Source organism: Pundamilia nyererei, unplaced genomic scaffold, assembly GCF_000239375.1.
Source record: "Pundamilia nyererei isolate P.nyererei 1_Seehausen unplaced genomic scaffold, PunNye1.0 scaffold00145, whole genome shotgun sequence".
Taxonomy (NCBI): Eukaryota; Metazoa; Chordata; class Actinopteri; order Cichliformes; family Cichlidae; genus Pundamilia; species Pundamilia nyererei.
This window is the reverse complement of record NW_005187546.1, coordinates 1186911-1208464: the sequence shown is the minus strand read 5'-3', so window position 1 is coordinate 1208464 and position 21554 is coordinate 1186911. Positions and strand designations below refer to the sequence as shown.

Genomic DNA, 21554 nt, shown 5'->3' with positions numbered 1-21554 from the left:
ATTTTCTATTTTATCTAGGGATTGAGAGTAACGAAGTTTCTATTCTCTGTATGTCCTGTACATGTGGCAGAATTGACAATAAAGTTGACTTTGACTTGACTTTGACTCACGTTCAGGTGTGATTGGCTGATTGTTTCCAAGGACAAAAAACAAATAACAGTGATATTTCTAGCTTCACTGGATTAAGCTTTTGGCTTAATGGCAAATCCTTGTATCAGATCCACTAAGTCTCCAATATCTGGAATAATCAACATTAAGTTTAAGAGTTTGTTAAGACTACAATTACAAAACACACAGGAACAATTATTAGGATTTATTGTCTTCACAGTTCTAGTCACATAACAGCAACTGTGCTTAAAAAACACATTACATTTACACTGCTTCTCCAACCACTTCAGAAATTTCTCTGTAGAGAGTTAAAGGTATATTATATAACAAAAATAATTTAATATTTTCTTATTTTTCTAAAATCCCATTATTGATTATTTACCACTATCAGCTGTTGTTTTGGTCTCCCCAGAGGTCTTGTAGCTTTTTTGGGCTTCTTGTTATGAGTCTTCACATGTGCTTGATAACCCTGATAATAATAGAAACACTTCCCGCACATCTTACACGTGTACGGGTTCTCTCCAGTGTGAACTCTCAGGTGGGCTTTAAGAGTATCTGCTCTGGAGTAACGTTTCCCACAGATCGAGCACAGGTGAGGTCGCTCTCCGGTGTGAGTTCTGAGGTGCAACTTTAGATAGGAAGAGCGTGAAAACGCCCTCCCACACTGATCGCAATGGTAATTCTTTTCTCCGGTGTGAGTGAGCATATGTATTTTAAGCATTTTAGCCGTAGTGCAGTGTTTCCCACAGGCGGAACAGAAGAAAAGGGAATCTCCCGAGTGGAGCCGCATGTGGATTTTAACGCCATTTTCCTGTTTGAATCTCTTGCCGCAGTCGGGACATGCGTAGGGTTTCTTGTGAGTCTCACGGTGTTCCTCTAGCTGATGTTTCTCAGGGAAGTCCATTCCACACTCCCCACACACGTGAACTGTAGCAGGCGATTCTTTAGGCTCGCTCTTCTTTTGAACTAAGGTCCACTTTGGAAGCTCACCTGTGAGGAGGAACAAATACAGTGACTGATAGATGCAGATGGGCAATTAAATAAAGAAGAAACATCGTGATACACAAGAGGAGAAACTCGACAGATGCTTTCATAAGCACAACTGAATTAATCACATGACTGCTTGTGGTTAAAGTGTCCTGAGCGCAGCAGGAGGTTCCTCTCACCTCTGTGAACTTTCATGTGTGTTTTGAGGTTTCCACTCTGGGTGAATCCTCTCCCACATATGAAGCATTTGAAAGGTCTTTTTCCCGAGTGAATCACAAGGTGGCGCTGCAGTGCATTGTACCGAGGGAACACTCTACTACAGGTCTGACACTTGTAGATCTTCTTCGGTCTGCGAAGCGCCTGCGGCGGTTTTATCTCTTCGGTCTTGTAAGCGAGGCCGGTGTGCTCACTGGTGGATTCTGAACTCGCACCTAAAAATTCTCCTGAACAAAAATAAATACCTGAAAATAATAATATTTAGAACATTAGTGTGAGTAAGGAAGGCATCGAGCACTAGCAGCAAAACTCTGTTTAGATTACTGCTGCATTAAAGAGATAAAAACATTCTTCTGATTCAATCACGCTTTTATGCAAAAATCAAAACATCAAGAGATTTTTCTGCGACCTTAAAAATCTTTTATGGCCAGCAGAGGATATTTTTATGTGTCTTGTGGATCGGATCTTATAAAGAAAAAATATGACATCAAAATAAAATAGTCTAACTTACCTGTAGGTGCTGCTTCATGATCCTTCTCCCGTGTTTCAGCTCCGTGGCCTTCCTCTGTTTTCCACTGTGAACACATGAAGTTTTAAACTGTCAGCATTTGCCTGAGCAAAGGCTCCACAGTGGAGTGGTTATCACATTTGCCCAAAAAACAAACAATGTCAGGAGGACTCACAGATCCTTTTGAGGTTGTGCATCTGGTACAAAAACTTCAACATGTAGAACTACTCGCTGTGGTGCGCTGCATGTTGAAGTTGCGGTACTTCAACATGTGGGTGTTTCCGAAAGGCACAATTCATTCTGGGTGATACATCTGGGTTTTGAACCGACATGCTCTCATATTTGCACAATACTCCAGGGTCTCCTCCTGTTAGGAGATACCCAAACCACTTTAACTTGCTCCTTTCTATGTGGAGGAGTAGCAGTATTGAATGACCGAGCTCCTTGCCCTACCTCTAAGGAAGAGCCCAGCCAGTCTTCAAAGGAAACTCATTGTGAAATGAGTTTAAATCGACACCTATGCTTTTACTTTCAGCTCTCCCCAATCTATCTGTGAACTGGTTCCAGAGCCTGAGCTATGGACTGAGGTGAGCTTGGCTACATCTAGTCGGTATCTCACAAAAGCGCCGGCTCCTTCCCCACCAGAGAGGTGACGTGCCCAGTATCAGATTTGTAAGCCAAGGATCAGAGAGCCAGGGCCTCCGCCTCTGACTGCCACAGATCACCGAACACCTATGGCCTGCTCTGTGAGTTGTGGGCCCATAAGAGGATGGATCCACATCATCCTTTTTCAGGTTGAGCAACCAAATGCTTGTCCCCAAGCCTATACCCTGAGTCTGGCTCCAGGTAAGACTTCAGTAAGCCTGTCCCGGGTACCCGGTTTAAAGTATAAAATAACAGGGATTATTTTGAACCATGAATCATTCCAAACTGTTCTATGAGAGTCCAATAATAAAACTTTGGAGCTTGTAATCACTGATAATAGTGTAGGTCCCTTTAAAAAGGTCCATCCTCTGAACAGACACATTAAAAATGCTGTGCAAAGGTTTTTAATGGATGTAGTTTTTCTGTGTAGCCCTGAATCACACCCCGCCTCCTTAAATAGGTGCACAGCTATCAACAGTTTAAGAAGTCTTAATCTATAAGGTGTAAATTTGCTCACTTGGAGGTGTTTGTTGGCAGCATTCCTTTCCTGGTTTCCAAGCTGATGATGAGGCCTGTTTCCTGTAGGAACAAATGACACAAAAATCAGCATAACATTATAGGCACCAAGTTACAGAGAAAATAATGACGACTTTGGTGTTTAACTTTTCTCCAGTGACTCGTGGGGATGTGTTGCCATCGTAACAAAGAAAACCTCAGGAGGATAGCACATGTCAACTTTTTTTTTTTTTTTGAGAAATCCACTATCAGCGCTGTTAACAACTACAACTTCTTTAAACTACAGCCTATTTAAATAAACCGATTTGCTATAGTAATATTGTTTTACTCAATACTTCAAGCAAACATATTTTAAAAAGAAAAATTAAAGATATGTAAAAAACTTTGTCAGGTTACATTAACTCAAGGCCTACCAGTTTTGTCCTCACTCTGGACTTTCGTTTTTTCCATGCCCCCTGGCAGCTGCTCCATTGGCTCTGCAGTTTCATGTGAAGCGTCCCCTTTGCTGATAGACTCTGGAGCATCCGAGTGCATGTTAGTTTTACTGGCACTGCCACTGCTGGAGGAACAGGGAAGACAGTGAGAAAAATGAAACAACTTTTCATGAACCTGAACTTTTAAATGAAGGGCTTACTGAATGTATACTGGAGGGATGTAGTCCTCATCCTTATTGTCACTGACGCCATCCTCATCCTCTGATGTTGAAACATCTCCTTTGTCCTCGCCCGGAGAACACACCCAGTCCTCTGCACGGTCAACACTACAGCGAAGGAAAACGAACATTATTTCAATGACTTATAAGTTGATGTAAATATTGTGTGTATGGGAATTACGATGAAATTGAAGTCATCATCAAGTTTGAGGGATGACAAATAGCTTTGCAGTTTTATGCATACTTGTTTTGGACAAGTTGACTTTTCACTCATTAAAAATAAGCATTCCATTTACGGTAGTGTGAAGTTGTCCAATTACATATGAGACCTTGAAAAATACAAGACTGTATAGAAAAACTTCTGCAATTCTGCTAATGTACTACTTTTTAACTCATTCACTGCCATTGACGTCTATAGACGTCAATTACGTTTTTCAATGGGAGGGGCTAGAATACAACCTCGGGCAGCTTGTCAGTGAATATCAGACTTGCATTCATGGTATGTAATGACAAAATCGACCTGCAAGTGGCAGTAGTGCGATTTGCATCCCGGAAAGTGTTATAATGATTACCACACAAAAGTGAATTATTCATTGTGAATAAATGTTTCACTATGTACATTTTATTTTTTCATATATTTGTAAATAAATTGTTTTGATAAAACATAACCTTTCTCAATGTTATTTCTGTTTTATAGAAGTGAAAAACTATTTTATATGTTAGAGGTGTCACAAAGCAAGAAATATTAGTGTCAAAGGCACTTTTCTGCTTGAAATGTATTTTTCACAGAAAGCTCGTTTTCTCCCTTTTTTTGGTCAAAACAGGCATTTTTGGTGGAACCCACCTCTCTTCTACAGCTGATTACTAAAGAATGGAAAATGGTAGAAACAAGCTTTTTTTTTTTGGATGAGAAGAGAGTCTGTTCTTCATTTTGGTAGGTTCAGCGTTTATATGATCATAACACACAGTTTTCTGTGGCTCTTCAAAAATGAGTAAAAATGCTCAAAAACCCTGGCAGTGGGGAGTTACCTGATTTGAAAATGGCTGGCAGTGAATGAGTTAAAAAACTGTAAAAGTCTGCAATTCATTCAGATTATGACTGTTTTATTGAACTTTGTCTGTCAATACAGGATCTAACTGTACAAGGTATGCATATATGTCTGACCTAGAAATTATAATCTGTGACAACAGTATAATTAATTTAAAAAAACAACAACTAATAAATACTATTAATAAAAAAACATATACCTTGACATTGAAACCTGAGCAGAAGGTTTTTCTGCTTCACTGAAACTCAGCTCTTCCTTTTCAAAGTCAGCATCTCTGCAGAAAATCAATTCATGGAGGTCAAACTAAAATCCAGAAAAATTACATCTGGTTACTAATTATTTAAATAATTGCACAAAAGCATAGTATGCATAAGCTAACTCATAACATGGAAAACAAAAACATTATAACCTCACGTTTAGGCCTGGTAAACTCTCTCTTCTCTGTTCTAAATTTTCAATCACTCAGCATTTTTCTTCTTCATAGGGTGATCACTGTCACACTACACGCTGAGGAAGGACAACTGTGTAGGAGGGATACCCACAATCCTTCACTTTGCATAGATAAATGCCCACAAATGGGGTCAGTTGATGTACTTTGAATTCTGCTTTACATAATGATGGCCAAAGCGTTAACGTTGAGGCTTCAAAATGCAATGTTCCAGAGCACTGGGTGATGTGCTTACATCCATCTTTGATATACAGTCTATGGTTACAAACAATTACCATATTACAGATTAAGTGTGGGAAAAATATTTATTTGAATAACAAACATTTGCACAGTTAATCAAATGTATTGCGGTTAATGAAATATTTAATTTGAGTATGATGTCAACAACTCAAAAACTTTCTTAGACTTCATGATGTTTTTCCAACTTGATTAGGGCGTTCATGTTCTTTTTCCTTTTTCCATTTATTGAAACACAACGTGAGTGCATAAGCCAGTGTACACCGGTCCCAAGCCCGGATAAAGGAGGGTTACATCAGAAACATACAGATAATAAAGAATGAGATTTCCATACAGAGGATGCTTAGGTGAGATGGAGGGAGATGATCCACTGTGGCGACCCCTAAAGGGTGCAGCCGAAAGAAGGAGGTCTTTTTTAATGCAAAGGAGACTATTAGGGCTGGGTATCGTCACTAATTTCTAGAATCGATTCGATTCCGATTCACAAGGTCCCAAATCGATTCGATCCTCGATTCGATTCAATTCCATTTGCATCTGGGAAATTTTGCCTCAGATAGTCAGAAACATTATAATTCAGATCAGTACATTTACATATTTCTGTATCTATAAAAAGGAAGCTGACACTTGCAAGACTTTATCAAAGGTGTAATCATCACAGCAGATGCCTTTGTGTCAAATTAGCTGAAGATAAAACACAGAAAAACATGAAGGTGATTTTCCTGGCTTGGGATTTTATAAAAATATTCTGCAGTACATCAAAAACGAAAGAAAACCATTAATCAACATATGAACAGTACCTCAGCTTTAGCTCAGTGAACCTATTTCTAAAGCTCATGCTGCTCTTTATTCACATCTTGTAGCTCCACATGTATGATTTGGCAGTTTTGTTTTGTTTTGTTTTTCACACCGGATGTCCTTTCTGACACAACCCCTCACACTCACGCGCTCATCACAAACCTCAGTACTGGGAACAAGCTAGCATTAGCCCACCGCAACATCACTCACAAGATATGCGTCATTTCAGTCAGTATGTTGTGTTTTATCTGAAGCAAAACGAAATGAAGCTGAGCTATTATTATTACCATTATATTTAGGGGTATTATTACCTGTCCAGCAGAAATGTCGCGAACTCTGCATCAGTTTTGAACCCTTTCAGTTCCCGTATCTCCCTCCACCTCTGAAAAGCGGCTCCGATGTTTATCCTGGCTTCATCTGACACTCCCTCCTCAACGCGCTCTTTGTCTGCGAGCTTTTTTCTCTTATTCTGCTGTGCCGTGTTTGATGTTATGAGGAACAGAGGAACGGGCTCTTCGTTTGATGTCTGAGCTTGCTCCTCAGCCATTGTGTTTGCAAACTTTTCCTGACGGTGCGATTAAAGAGAGCATGCGCGGAGAACAGGGGCAGCGGAGCGCGTTCACGATCAGCGTCTTCTTCGAGTGCGATATGAATGGGGTTTTTTTTTCTTTTTTAAAGTTATAATATCTTTGTAATTACATGGATTTGATGTTAAATTTATGCAGTTATGTAGTTTTGTTTTTGCATTTAGTGAACAAATTAATAACGTTAGAGAGCTAAAATTGGGCAGTTTTTCTATTAATAAGAAGTGTATCATTATCCTGGAATGTTTTAAGCCAAATCAGAGATGGTGAGGCTGGGAATTTTTTTTAAAAATTTGGTCAGCTGATATGGAATGAGTCTGTGTTTTATTTAAGTAGATAAGTGTGTGTGCGTTCTCAGAATATTTATTGCATTCCTGTTACTGACAATAAGACCCCAAAAGTATAACTGTGTGGTGATTGCACTGTAAAAGTAATAATCATAAAACGCAATTAGCCAATCATGTCGCCACAGCTTGCATTTAAGCATGTACACATCATGAGGAAGAAAGGCGATTTAAGTGACTTCGAACCTGGTAAGATTGTTGGGGCCAGACATACTGGTCTCAGTAAAAACTACTCATCTACTGTGATTTCCCAAACAGCCATCTCTAGGGTTTACAAAGAATGGTCAACTAAAGAGAAAATATTCAGTGACCAGCAGTTCTCTGACTGAAACTATTGTGTTGATGTCAAAGCTCAGAGGAGAATGGTCATACTTATTCAAGCTGGTGGGAAGGCAACAGTAATTAAAATAACCCCAAATTACAACCAAGGTATGCAGAAGAGCATCCCCGAACCTTGACGCACAAGGGCTACAGAAGCAGAAGACCACAATGAGTGCCAGTCCTGCCAGCTAAGAGCAGGAACTGAGACTACAGTCCAAAGAGGCTTCCCAAAGTTGGACAATAGAAGACTGGGAAAATATTGCCAAGTTTAATGAGTCATAGCTTCTGTTAACTAGGGATGGGTATCGTTTAGGTTTTATCCAATACCGGTGCCAAATCGGTACTTTTGAAACGGTGCCGGTGCTCAAACGGTGCTCAAACCGGTGCTTAAAGAATGGAGAACACAAAATTGGTCCAAAAACCTCTCATGTTCAGCTGTTTTTTTGTAAAAAGATAACAATGTTAGCCTTTTCTGCAGCTATGGGGCATATATGGTATGACTCTTGGCTGGAAGCAGTGCTTAAACAATGGAAAAAACACAAACTTTGTCCAAAAACATCTCATGTTTAGCCGTTTCCCTCTTTTTCTTTGGTCATTTTAGCCTTTTTGGCCAGGGTGAAGGGAGTATCTGCCATCAAACAAGAGGACAGCCGCATGTAACTACGACGGTGTTTGCTAGTTCACCTTACATGCATTAATGTAATAACGTGGTTAGCCTACTCAACGTAAATTACACACGAACAACATTAAGCTACTCACGCAGAGAAGAACGGCTGCTGCTGCATCATCATCCTCATCACATCTGCTACACTGGCAGGGCTAGGGGCCAGGACTCTCCTCTTCGTGTTTTTGGGGGATGCTGCTAAATCTGGGTCCGATAACAGGCACCACATCCGCAGTAGATGTGTTCGGTGTGAGGTCTCGCAGCAAGCTATCAAATACGGCGCATTTCTCGGCTTTTAAAAAAAACGCTATGCGTCGCCATGTGTTTCATCGGATTTGAGGTGTTACCTCCTTTGACAGTATCAGCTTAAAGCACTTGTTGCTGCTGAGTTTGCATATTTTGCTGTGAAGTACAGCCAGACCTTTGACCGCTTCGCCGTGGGCATTTTTAATCTGTAGCTCTGCTCTAAAAGAACGTACGTACCTGGACCCGCCTACTATCCTCGGAAACATAAAATGATTGGCTAGAAGTGTATCACAGCTCAGGGAAAAAAAGCACCGAAATGTGCGCTGCTTTTCGGTCTGGTTACTACCGTTTATGTCAGAACGCACCGGACACCGGTACCCATCCCTACTGTTAACTCATCCCTGGCTCACCCACTGAGCCAAACTGGCACCCTGGCTGGTGGAGCTTTTGAGAGAAGCCATCTGTCTAATTTGGCCTGTAGTCTGATATGAAGATGCCATATCAAATACAGAAAACAAACAATCTCTGTTTCTTAAAAATGTCTGTATTCCATCAACATGGATTTTAAAATATCAAGGATATAGTGCATGATCTTTTTTTAAACATTAATTAGTATTTGGCATGCAGGTTACAAAGGCACTCAAATTTATACAGATGAGCTACAAGTGGTGGTAAATAAAAACATAATTAGAAAACATGGATAGAAGAAAAACCACACAACAAACTGTCAAACTCTTGGCAACCCACAGGAAGTCTGTGGTGTACATTTTTTAGACACAGTAATCATCTTTTCTGCAGCTGTGAGGAATGGAAGGAAGAAAAACACAATTTACTGCAATACTTTCAAACACGGTTAACAACAAAAATTCATCGATAGATTAAGTGTTAGATGTCAAGCCTGGCCTGCTGTTTTGGTCTACCAAGCTGTCTGGTTGGCCCGATGCGTCTTCCAGCATGTGTGCGTTGATGCTGCCGAAGGCCCTGACGATAAATGAAACTCTTCCCACAATCCCCGCACTTGTAGGGTCTCTCTCCGGTATGAAGTCTGTGGTGCACCTTCAATTCCTCTGCTCTGGAGTAGCCTTTTCCACAAATGCTACAAATGAATGGCCTGTCTTTAATGTGGGTCTGGTAATGCGCTGTTAGGTAAGAGTTAATCCGAAATGTCTTCCCACAAATGGAACATGCAAACGGTCTCTCCCCGGAGTGCTGCATTTCATGCAGCTTGAGGGAGGAGGCAGTATGGAATCCTTTGCCGCACTGAGAGCAGAGGAACGGTTTCTCCCCAGTATGGATGCGCTGATGGATTTGAATGTAACTCTCGTTAATGAACCTCTTGCCACAGTCGGGACAGGAGTAGGGCTTCTCCTTGATGTGGGTCTTCATGTGTTCTTCCAGCTTTTCTTTTTCACTAAACTGAATGCCACAGCGGCGGCAGAAGAGAAGAGGTGGTGCGCCGGGCTTGATGGGGCCTGATTCAGAGGCTGTCTGAGTGTGTGAAGTGATGTGGTGTGCTTGCAAAGCTGAATGACTGTCACAGTCTTTTCCACATTCCAGGCAACGGAGGGATGATCGAATCCTGGACTCGCCAGGCAGGGATTTTAAATATTCAGAGAGTTCTGACGCTATGGGATTCACCTCATCATCAAAATCCACAGCACCCTTACGACCTACAGAGAAGTGGAAGATTCAAACCATGTTTTACTCTTTTGCTTTGAGGTATAACAACCTCTGCAGTTCATAGAAGTTTAGGCTTACCTCACTTTTACATTGGGGTAAAAGTGCAAATAACTCAGGTCATAGGATTAACAGGTAGGAGATCAAAACTTAAATTGGTTAATTATTATATACTAATCATTACAATTTTCCTAGTTAATGACCAAGACAAATCTATCAGCAGTATAAATGGCAAATGCTGCTCTGAAAAACTATAAATCATGCATCTTCAGTTCCAAGATAAAAATGCATTTGGAGCAAATAAAACACAGTGCCAATGTTAAAAGTAGTGAAAGATGCCATCATTGTATTGCAACAGTGCAATGCAATGCTTCTGGCTTGTCAAGTATTATATTTGCGTTGTTAGCAGCTCTCACCTAAGTGGACTTTGTAGTGCGTTTTGAGATTTCCCTTCTGGTTAAAACCACGGCCACAGATGGAGCAGCAGTACGGTTTCTCTCCTGTGTGGATCAGCTCATGCCGCTCTAGTTTGTAGGCATGTGGGAATTCTTTGCCACACACTGAGCAGTGGTACTCCATTTTTTCTTTGGGTTTCTTCAGGAGCTCAGGAGGTATTTCAATTGGTACACAGATCATCTTTCTGCCAGGGCGCTTCTTGTCTATGGAGATGGAAAACACGAGGAAATTACAAGGTGAGGCTTCTATTTTAAAGCTCAAACATGACGTGTAGCTCACAAACTGAAGTCTTTTTCAAAACGATCTGTTCAAAGTCAAACCAATCCTACATATCTGACACCTACAGGAATGAAAAACAGAAGCAGCAACATTTTGGCCCGAAGATATTTATATACAGATCTCATTACCCCTACACTCATTATGCATATAAAGAAAGAGTAGAGACTCTAAAGGCCTGTTTCTGTTGCATGTTGAAGACATGTTCAGATAATATTCTGTCTTTAAATGCTTCCAAACTGTTTACACTGAAATTATCATTAGAAAGCTTATACTCTATACACTTGCCAGAATCTTTGTTTGATACATCTGTTCAACTGCTCCTTAATGCAAATATTTAATCAGCCAATCACATGGCAACAACTCAATGCATTTAAGCATGTAGACATCATCAAGAAGCCTTGCTGAAGCTTAAACCAAGCATCAGAATGGGGAAGAAAGGTCATTTAAGTGATTTTGAATGTGGCATGGTTGCTGGTGCCAGACTGAGTATTTCACAAGCTCCTGATCGACTGGGATTTATTACACGACGTGTATTTATTACACGGCGTGCTGCGGGGGAAAGCCTGTTCTAACGTTTGAATCTAAGGTTTATTTTTTAACACCTGGCGGCTCTTTTTTACTTCTCATCCGTAAATAATCTGCTTTTTCACGTGATTCAGTTTATTTTGAAAAGTCTCAACAGGATCTTGAGCTTTATTGTGAAAGGTTTATGTGGAAAATAAACAAGCGGACACACGATGGTTTTACCATTGTTGTTGCTAACCACAACGCATAAAAACAGGTGCTTGTCCGTCCGTAGTGTGGTTATATTAAGTATAAGAGAAAGAGAGAACTTAATTAATATAGCCACTACAGTGACCATCAAAAAGATGAAAAAATATTGCTGTAAACGGTTTATTTTGACACCACGAAACAAACGATAGCGTAAAATGAAACGATAGATGTTTTTATATTGTCAGCCGATATATATCGTTATATCGAACAGCCCTAGAAAACATATCAAATGTCTCGAACTAAGGAAACGTATCATGTCAAGAAACATATTTCTTGAAATGATACAGTGGGAAACAGGGCTGTTTTTCCCACTGAGCTGGTTATTCACTGATTAGGTCATTTTATTATTTCTTACCTGGTGAAACAGCCATGTTCTCTCCTTCTGCTTCACCAGATGTTTTGGTATCTTTCCTTTGTCTATACGGTCGCTTTGCTGTTGAAAAAATTAAGTCATAGATTTTAAGAATCACAGCATATAATTCAAATTCAAATTTTATTTGTCACACACACACAACCATACACAGTATGACATGGGGGTGAAATGCTTGTAGCTGTACAATGCCCGACCATTAAATGACAGAAGAAAAGTTTTACAATATTTTCAATTTACAGTTTACTACAGAATTTACAAATTAACTTAGGACTTTACAGTAAAGAATGTGCAAATAGCAGAAGAGATTATAAAGATAAGGATTATAAATTATAGGAATTATAGGATATAAGCAAATATCTGAAGTTTGGACGTAATATTCAAGAGTCAGGCTTATTTTTTTCTTTTCTTACCAGCAGCACGGCGGGCATTTTTTGAGTTTAATTCTTCCGGTTCTGCTGCTGCATGCAAATTTCTCTTTCTTCGGGTACGCTGTGATACTTTAAGATAAAGAAAAAGACTAATTATGACTTATGAAGTCATAATAACGTAACTTCAGAGTAGTTAACATACGTTAAGCTGCAGTAGAAAACACAAGAATCACTCACTGACCTCCTGCATCTGCCTCTGAGTCTTCAGCTGGCAACAGTGGACTTCGAGAAATCTTTCTTCTGCCTCTTCGTTTTGCTTTCGGATGAAGAAAAAAGCGGAAAAGAAATCTATTACACTGATGGTCTCCTTCCATCTCTTCTGAATGTGCCACGAGTGCTACCTTTTTACTTCATGTCACTCACCAGCATTTGCAGGAACATCTAGCTCTGTGTCTGAGTTCTCCACATACACTACTGGAACCTTTTTAGTTCTTCTTGGTCTTTTTTCTGCTAACAAGTGCAAAACAAAATAACCTCAGGACCAAATGTGATGATTATTTAACAGTTTTTTGGTTTTCCTTCACTTGTGTTTACCACAGTATGAGGGGGAGGCAGCATTCATCTTTGCCCCTATTGTTTTTTCCTCTGCGTCCTCCCTTTCTTCATCTTCCCCCACAGAAACAACCTCCATGATGAGCGTCGGGCTGCTGCTGTCTCTCTGGCTTTGGCCTCGCAGCTGAGACTCCTGCATGATCACAATCATTAAAAAACATCAGAAGCCCACCTGTAAAATCTTCCCTGACAGTCAGTTTTTAAACTACTGTATGTACAACATCCCAACTATTCAGTGGCAGTAGGTGTGTGTAGGGCAGGAGGCAAAGAGTGGTGCTGCAGATGCAAATGAGCAATTTTGATTTGATTTATGACACCAACAGTCGACACTACAAGACTAAGCACTCCCGTGGTGACTGAGATGCAGTAATTACCCAATCTTAGACATTAAACTGATAAACTGTGTTAAAATGAATTACCTTGCTAGGCGGAGGACCTGCTGAGCAATCAGAGCCTCGGTCAGAGCTGCCTGCTGTAAAAATCAAAACAGTTACCTTAGGTTAAAGAAAAAACTGACAGTCTGCAATCCAGACAAAGAAGGAATGTCAATGTAGTGATAAACTAAATGCAAACTATGAGTGCTGTGAGTATCTGGGAAAGATTATTAATGCATTTCTTCTGTTATTTAAGATATTCTTTAGCCAATAAGCTTACAAATTCACATGAGAAACAGAATCAAGGAAGGACCCTTGTGTAAATAAATGAGTATTGTTTGCAGAAGTCGTGGGTTTTCATTAAAACCCCGGTGCTGATAACTCACCAGAATCCCATTCAACCACTTCTCCATCAGAGTTGATTAATCCTCCAATCTCTTCATCTTGTTCCTCTTCTTCTTCCTCGCCCACCTCCTCCTCCTCCTCCCCTGCATGCAGTCTTACAGTCAAATGTAGCGTTTGGTCGTTTAAGTTTTCAGATGCCATCTTGAGCCCGCGTGACTTCGGGTGCTCACGTTTAGGAGAATTCTAAAAACAGAAAACAGAGCTAAAAGGAATTCACGACATCAGAGCACATCTGTCACAAGGAAGCGAAGAAGCTACTGAATGACAAAGTTATCTGCAGGTTCTGGACAATGAAACAGTTTTTGTCATGTTTACTCGTTACACCACTACTGGTGGATTTCAACTGAAACAATCAAGACTGAAGTACAGACCTGCAGCTTTAATTCAGGGGGTTTAAACCAAAGCATTGCATTAACCATGTAGAAATTATAGCCATCCAATTTTATACATTGTTTCCCATTGTCAGAATCTAAGAGCAAAAGGTCCATTATGTTGTTATTCCATGAAAAATTAGGCAGATAAAGTTTCTGGACTTGTTTATCATTGTTGAATTTGTATTTGCTATCCTTTTATTTGAGTCCAAAAGGGAAAAATGGCCAGCGCTACGCCTCAGCCTCCTGATAGATACACTTATGAGACGAATCCTTTCCTTGGTTAAGGCAAACAACTTCTGCCTACATGAATGCAGTGCAGAGGGTTTACAGAAAGGTGCAAACCACTGGTTACACTCAAGAACAGGAAGACGAAATCAGCCAGAAAACATCAAAATGAGTCTCCACAGTTCAGAAAAAAAAAGAAGCTTTGAGTGAAACTTAGCTCAACTGGTACCAGAATGATAGGAAGAGAAAAGTATGGAAGAGAGAAACAGCTCATGATCTGAAGCATACCACATCATCTATCAAACAATGATGATGGTGGAGACAATATTATGGCATTAACCAATGTAAGCAGGTGATTACTGATAATGTGACCGCCGATAGAAGGGGCAGGATGAATTGTGATGTGTGCAGGGCTACACTGTCTGCTCAGATTCACCCACATGCTGCAAAACTGACTGAACAGTGCTTTACGGTGTAAATCATTAATACTCAAAGCAAAGTGCAAAAGCAACCCAAATGTTTCTCAATGCAAATAAATGAAACATTCCTCAATGACCAGATTGAAACAAAGAGACCCACAAACAACCAACACCCGTAGGTGTCTGCAGTAAAGGCCAAGCAGAGCCTCTCAAGGAGGAAACACAGCATTTGGTGATGTCCGTGGCTGCCAGACTTCAGGCAGTCATGACTGCAAAGAATTGTTATCCAAGTATTAAAAACAACCATTAAATTTAGGATTATGTTAGTTTGTCAAATGATTTTAATCCTGCATTTCTTAAAGTTAAAGACATAATTTTGTTAAACTTCTTGAATTAAAGCTAAAACTCTGCACTTCAATCACATATTGAATGCTTGATTTCAAATCCAAAGGCAAAACTGCAAAGAATGTGTCACTGTCCAAAAACACCGGACCTCACTGGACCGACTGAAACAAAGGGCCTCACACAAAAACAACTTCCTATTCTCATCCTCTGCCCTAACGCATGTGACATTTCAAATTGGAGCCATCAAACATTCAACTGCAAAAACGCCAAGATTAATGAAGCCTCTTAGAGAGTAGCTGCATATTTGTGGAAAGTCATCATTAGTATTTTGAACCCAAAGGGCCAGATTTGTGAGCGTGTTACGTCAGCGTGAGCTGGGTTTTGGAATAAAAAGAAAGTGTTCTCTGTATTTACACACAGTGCAGTGACAATACTGCATGTAAGAGGTGGGAGTTAATATCCCAACGTACAAAACATAGCAAGAAGAATATAAGCGCACAGATTTTCCAGCATTACCACTAATTTAAATATAACAAAATGCATGTCTTATTTATACAACTAACCACACTTATCACTGCTGTTTTCTCCCATCTAACCCAAAAGATCCAATTTTAGTTTCAAAAGTTAAAAACTGTAAAAAGCAGTCTCACACTGGGGAACTTCCAAGTCATGCAGTCAAAACTTAGGACAAATAAGCATTTTATTTCTAAATTTTAAGGGGAAAAGGGTTAAAAAAAAAAAACAAGGTCTGAAAAATAGTGGGAAATTCAAAATTCACTTTGTTTTTATACAGCTTCCAACAGAGCAGCACTACACCGTGACATTAAGAAGCAATCACTTACAGCATAGGTGTCAAACTCTGGCCCGCGGGCCAAATTTGGCCCGTAGCCTAATTACATTTGGCCCGCGAAGCCATACCAAATTACTATTAGAGCTGGCCTACTGGTATTATATAGCTAATATATATATTGTTTAGAATTAAGCTTTGCTTGTTCCATATTCAGTTTTTTAGCAGAATGTGTTTGAGTCCATAAGAAAAGATTCATTCTTATATCTGGAGGAATAAATATATTTCAATAAATATTAACGTTAGCCCGTGACTTTGTTCCAGTTTTGAATTTTGGCCCACTGTGTATTTGAGTTTGACACCCCTGACTTACAGAGTTTAAAAAAAGGGCACGAGAGAATTAAAACTGAAGAAAACACTGACGATTTCTTCTAGTAACATTTTTTTGTACTTAACACAGCAGAGCTGGACCACTCTTGGTAGGGGAAAATTAAAAGCTACATTCTTTGAGTCAGTCTTAAAACAACATGTCATTCCTTTAGTATGCGCCACACAAAAACATCCCTTCCTAAAGTGTTTATAATGTAAGCAATGTTACGAAGTCCTCATCTTATCATCGTCCCTCCACTGCAGTCAAAAATGTAAAATATCAAAATATAGATTTCTTCCAGTTAAAAGGGAGTTTTTACTCCTGACTGTCACCATGTGATCGTGTGTGGCAGATTGTCAGATCTAAACCTGTGAGATCTAAACTGATTTGAGACGCACAGCACAAGGACTGATTCTGTACTCATATTCAAAAACAACAGAATGTGATCTTTTAATGGGCAGCATGAACACGAGGGATGAGTTTTAATGGTCACATGAGTTTTAAGACCCGATCTTTAAGAACAAACATGTACACCTTCCTGCACGAGGCCGACTGGGACATTATAAATGCATTCACGAATAACACATAAATAAAATTTAGTAAACTAGATGACTAAAAAAAACAAACAATGAAAACTTCATGTGTTGATCTTTTCATAATATCTACAAAATCTAAAACAACATACAGTTTGGCAAGGTGCTGACGTTTCGGTCTGCTGTAGCTCTTCTTCTGTGTGTAAAGATGCTCTCTGGTCTCGGTCCCAGCGCTCCTGATGGGATTTCACGTTCCTTTTGTGACCGGGGGTCATGTCCCGTCCTGGACAGGAGAGGGGATTCTCTCCTGTGTTATTGCACTGATGTACAGTCACGTTTCCTGATGCCTTCCCACATTTGCAGGAAATCTGCGGTTTCTCATCGGAGCTCGCGAGCTTGTGTCTCTGCAGGCTCTCTGTGGCAGGGCAAGGCTTCTCAAACCGTTTCTCCGCTGCACATCCTCTCTGGGGTTTCTTTACGCCATATGAAGCAGAGCTCTCCACGCCACTCGCTTTCTGGTGGGGAAGGCAGCCGTCTACAGAAGCATCCTCTTTTTCTCTCTCTGAGCTGAGGCTCTCATCTGCGTTTAATATATAAAAAAGGTGAAAAATCACAAAGAGCAACAATGTGTGTATCATGTAGTGAAGAGAAGCTATAATTCAAGATTCTCCACTCACTATTCTCACTCACAGTCCAGCCATCCTCTTCCTCTTTGATGATTACTCGGATCTCTGGAATCTCACAGGTGTAGTCGGGGCTTGCGGGTGCTTTTTTGGGGGAAGACTGGTCACTGCAGTTTTCATTCAGACTCAGTGATAAAGGATCTTGAAGTTCAGGATCCTATTAAGATGTCAAACAGAAGGAAAAACAGGTCATCTACTCTACAACAGCTCAAGTTTCACACAAGAAAAAAGAGCTGCTATATAAAGCCATCAGAAGTTACTGTTTATTTTTATATTACGCCTCTGTCAGTGCACCCCAGGGTGGCTGTGGCTACAATGTAGCTTGCCACAAACCAGTGTGTTAATGTGTGTGTGAATGGGTGGATGACTGGTTGTGTAAAGCGCTTTGGGGTCCTTAGGGACTAGTAAAGCGCTATACAAATACAGGCCATTTACAATAACTTAATCATTTTGAATGCTTTTACTTGACATAATACAGCAGTTAAACATCCATTTTGGTCAATTATAAAACAGATAACAACTTTATACTTTCATCAATAAAGTGCAACTTATACATTTTGTAATATCCATCCATTCCTTTTCAGGGTCGCGGGGGGTGCTGGAGCCTATCCCAGCTGTCATAGGGCGAGAAGCGGGGTACACCCTGTACAGGTTGCCAGTCTGACGCAGGGCTAACACACAGAGACAGACAACCATTCGCGCTCACATTCACATTCTATGGGCAATTTGGATTAATCAATTAACCTATCCCCACAAGCTGCATGTCTTTGGACGGTGGGAGGAAGCCGGAGTACCCGGAGGGAACCCACGCAAACACGGGGAGAACATGCAAACTCCACACAGAAGGACCCCGGCCTGAACTCAGGACCTTCTTGCTGTGCGGCAACAGTGCTAACCACCGTGCTGCCCCATTTTGTAACAGGCTCTTCAATGCAAACATTAGAAGAGAGAGCGATGACACTCAAACAAACCTAGATTAAAAAGTCAGCGAACATTTTGAGCAGCTTTTATCAAATTTCATAACTGACCTTATATCTGCTTTTATGGCTAACTGACCACTGAAATGAGGTTAAGTTAATTTAATTTAGGTAATGCTTCAAAATATCTGCCCAAATGGATACCCAGAAGCATTTGAAGATGACTGTAATGTAAGTGATATTGCATTTTGTCAAGTGATTACATAATATGGCGTTACATCCTAGACTCGAGAGTTCAGGTTAAAAAAGTAAAACTACTTAGATTAATGACGGCAAGAATAAAAAAAACTCTTACCACTCTTACAACATGGATGCATCTAATTGATACGCCAGTTTTAGCAAATTTACACTGGCTCCCTGTAAAATATCGTATTGATTTTAAGATTCTTTTACTTACTTTTAAAGTTTTAAATAATATGGCGCCTAGTTATTTAAACGAACTCCTCAACATGTATGACCCCAAAAGAGCAGTGAGATCATCTATCCAGTTGCTCTTAGCACAACCAAGGTCTCGATTGAAGCATAGAGGAGATCGGGCCTTCGCAGTAGCAGCACCCAGACTCTGGAATAATCTGCCAGAGGAGATTCGTACTTCAGAGTCTATTCAGTCATTTAAAATGCATCTTAAAACTCACTTTTTTAGTTTGGCTTTTAATTCGAGTTCAGTACGAGTACCATCAGGCCTGTTTTATGTTTTTATTGTTAATTCACTGTCTTCTTATTTATCTGTATTTGTTTCTAATTTATCTGTATTTGTTTCTCTATTGTTTTCTTTTGTTTTTAACCGATGAAACACTTTGGTCAACTCTGTTGTTTTTAAATGTGCTATACAAATACATTTTGTATTGAATTGGATAAACATCTGATATAATATGTTCTAGAGCCCGGCTGATATAAGATTTTTAAGAACAATACAGAAACCGATATTTGGTGCTTTTAAAAATCTGATATAAAAGCTGCTTTTTCTGTCAGACAGATGAAACACAGAGATTATATGTTGTGATTTGTTATTTATGAGTCCTTACTAACATAACCATCTTGTTTTATTGTTATAACAAGTTGTGGATAACTCGATCTGCTTTGATGGCTGCCGTTCCAAACACGTTACCAACATAGACGTTTCAGAGTGCCCCCTGTAGGACAAATTATGCAACATCAACAGTAACAACATAACTGAAATATGTCTCTTCTTGTATACTTCTCGTTAAGTGCAATACTGATATACTGGTACTAATACTGTGTAATGTAAACATTATATAATTGTGCATTAATTATATAATATAAAGAAACAATACACCTGAGCCACAGGCTGTAACCGCACACACCACAAAAAGGAAATCACCTCAAACATAAACTCTAAAAGTTCCCTTTTTGTTTTTTGAACACAGATGATGAGTACACAGCCTCGATAGGACAATGTTAGAGTACATTTAGCAGATATATTATGAAACATGTTAAAACTGGCCTAAAATCAACCAACCATCATCAACGAAACAACCACCAGTGAATCCCATTTAACTAGTTACCTTACTAATTTAACGTTTATATGTCTTTAACAACCATATCAACCAACAAAATGTCAAGAAACGTATTAAATATGCATTAAAATTACCAAATAAACTCGAGCATGAACTTGAATTGATTTGTATCCCAGCCTAAAACGTTTAACTGGACGTATGAACGACTTCAAGAATCTGCTGTTAGTTTCAACGTAACCCCCCTAAATACTGTACGCTCCAAATATTGCCTCCCCACCCTTCTCAATTAATTTAGGCTGATGAGGCTACCAAGTGGACTGCACACACATAATTCCCGACGACCCGGACCAACTCACATAAATGTAATGTGGTCTGTATTATTCCACCCTGGTAAAATTATAACCTTTCCTACCATAAAGCATTCCTGCAGGATAATGTTAAACTTCTGTTTTAAGTGCTGCAGAATATTTTCTAACACAGTCTGAAAAATTAACCTGGATTTATTCTGATAGTTATATATTAGTGTCCGGGAAAAGAAAAACGCTTTCTCAAGTTTCTAAATTCACAAAAGTAAAAATATTTCTCTTATACAATTGTAAAATGAAAACAATCCATTTCAAGAGATTTAGATTTAGTTTAATAGTTTAGCAGCAAGTTCTGTTTAGACCTTTCTTGGGTTCCAAGAGTCAGCAACCTGAACAGCCTTTCAAAATAAACTTGTTTTGTCTCGTTTGCTTGCGTTATCCCCTGCAGGAAAATATTCTTGACTATTTCACTTGGCCGCTGAATATATGCCTCCACGTCTCCATCAGTCAGTCGCAGTGTATAAGTCATTGTACTATCGTAATGAATGCAGCTCTGCCTTGTTTAATAACAATTACCGTTTGCTAACAAGCTAGCTTTAAAGCTATAATGACATAATTGGTTCTGTGCATGAACGTAAGAAGGTTAGCATCAAGTCCACACCGGTGCACTCTCAACTAATACGGTGTCCCTGACCTATGAGGATAACCTGTTTACGACGTGCATTTACCTAACTGGTTAACTACAGCAGCTACAGCAAACTGCAGCCAGCTGCACAGTAACAGCCTGAAAGCAGCTACGCTGTCACGTTACCTCAAACATAGTGCGAGGTCGGAGCCGACTGTGAAGGATGTCATAGGAGAAACAGGGCTACACACGGGGTTAAGTACAAGCGTTATTCCGGATGGGAGCAGCTGTCATGAACTAACCGTGCTAGCTAAACTGTGTTGCGCCACCACTTTTTTCCTTTTTTCCTTTTTTTCTTTTAAACAGCGGTTCTTCTTCTACTCCGCCTCCTCCTCTTCTTCTTCGACGCTGAAATTGCTGCTGCTGAATTACTGCCTCCCCGTGATTACAAGGTGTGCATCTCTACAGACAGATGACAAAATTAAATATCCATTTTCTGCCCTCCACTTTTTCAGACATCTTTCCTATTCTCATTCTTCTTCCGGCTGCTTCCTTTAGGGGTCGCCACAGCGGATCATCTGCCTCCCTCTCACCCTATCCCCAGCATCCTCCTCTGTCACATCCGACATACCCCAACCCTTCACTACATCCTTCTTTTTATTCCTCCTGACTGCAGCTCCATCTTCAGCATCCACTATCCCCTCCTGTGCGCATGCCATCCTTGCGTCTCTAACTTTTTCCCCAAACCGCTCAGCCTGAGCGGTTTCCCTCTGATGTCTAATCCTGCCTATCCTC

At 40.0% G+C, this 21554-nt stretch overlaps 1 protein-coding gene across 1 annotated transcript in view; it reads right to left on the bottom strand.

Annotated features, from left to right (window-relative positions):
• The window catches only part of LOC102213698 (uncharacterized), a 36813-nt gene extending 15515 nt beyond the window's left edge, over positions 1-21298 (bottom strand). The window contains exons 1-20 of the mRNA XM_005744572.2: positions 20946-21298; positions 17369-17531; positions 16844-17271; positions 13620-13821; positions 13279-13331; positions 12842-12992; positions 12671-12757; positions 12489-12563; positions 12290-12376; positions 11862-11939; positions 10414-10656; positions 9209-9990; positions 6473-6732; positions 4881-4955; positions 3615-3740; positions 3394-3539; positions 2982-3043; positions 1823-1886; positions 1275-1556; positions 479-1098 (exon numbers count right to left, since the gene is read on the bottom strand). Of these exons, the coding sequence (XP_005744629.2) occupies positions 479-1098; positions 1275-1556; positions 1823-1886; positions 2982-3043; positions 3394-3539; positions 3615-3740; positions 4881-4955; positions 6473-6732; positions 9209-9990; positions 10414-10656; positions 11862-11939; positions 12290-12376; positions 12489-12563; positions 12671-12757; positions 12842-12992; positions 13279-13331; positions 13620-13821; positions 16844-17271; positions 17369-17531; positions 20946-20954 (3993 nt within the window). The 5' untranslated portion in view covers positions 20955-21298. The remainder of the gene's footprint in view (positions 1-478; positions 1099-1274; positions 1557-1822; positions 1887-2981; positions 3044-3393; positions 3540-3614; positions 3741-4880; positions 4956-6472; positions 6733-9208; positions 9991-10413; positions 10657-11861; positions 11940-12289; positions 12377-12488; positions 12564-12670; positions 12758-12841; positions 12993-13278; positions 13332-13619; positions 13822-16843; positions 17272-17368; positions 17532-20945) is intronic.
• Positions 21299-21554: the final 256 nt, after the last annotated feature.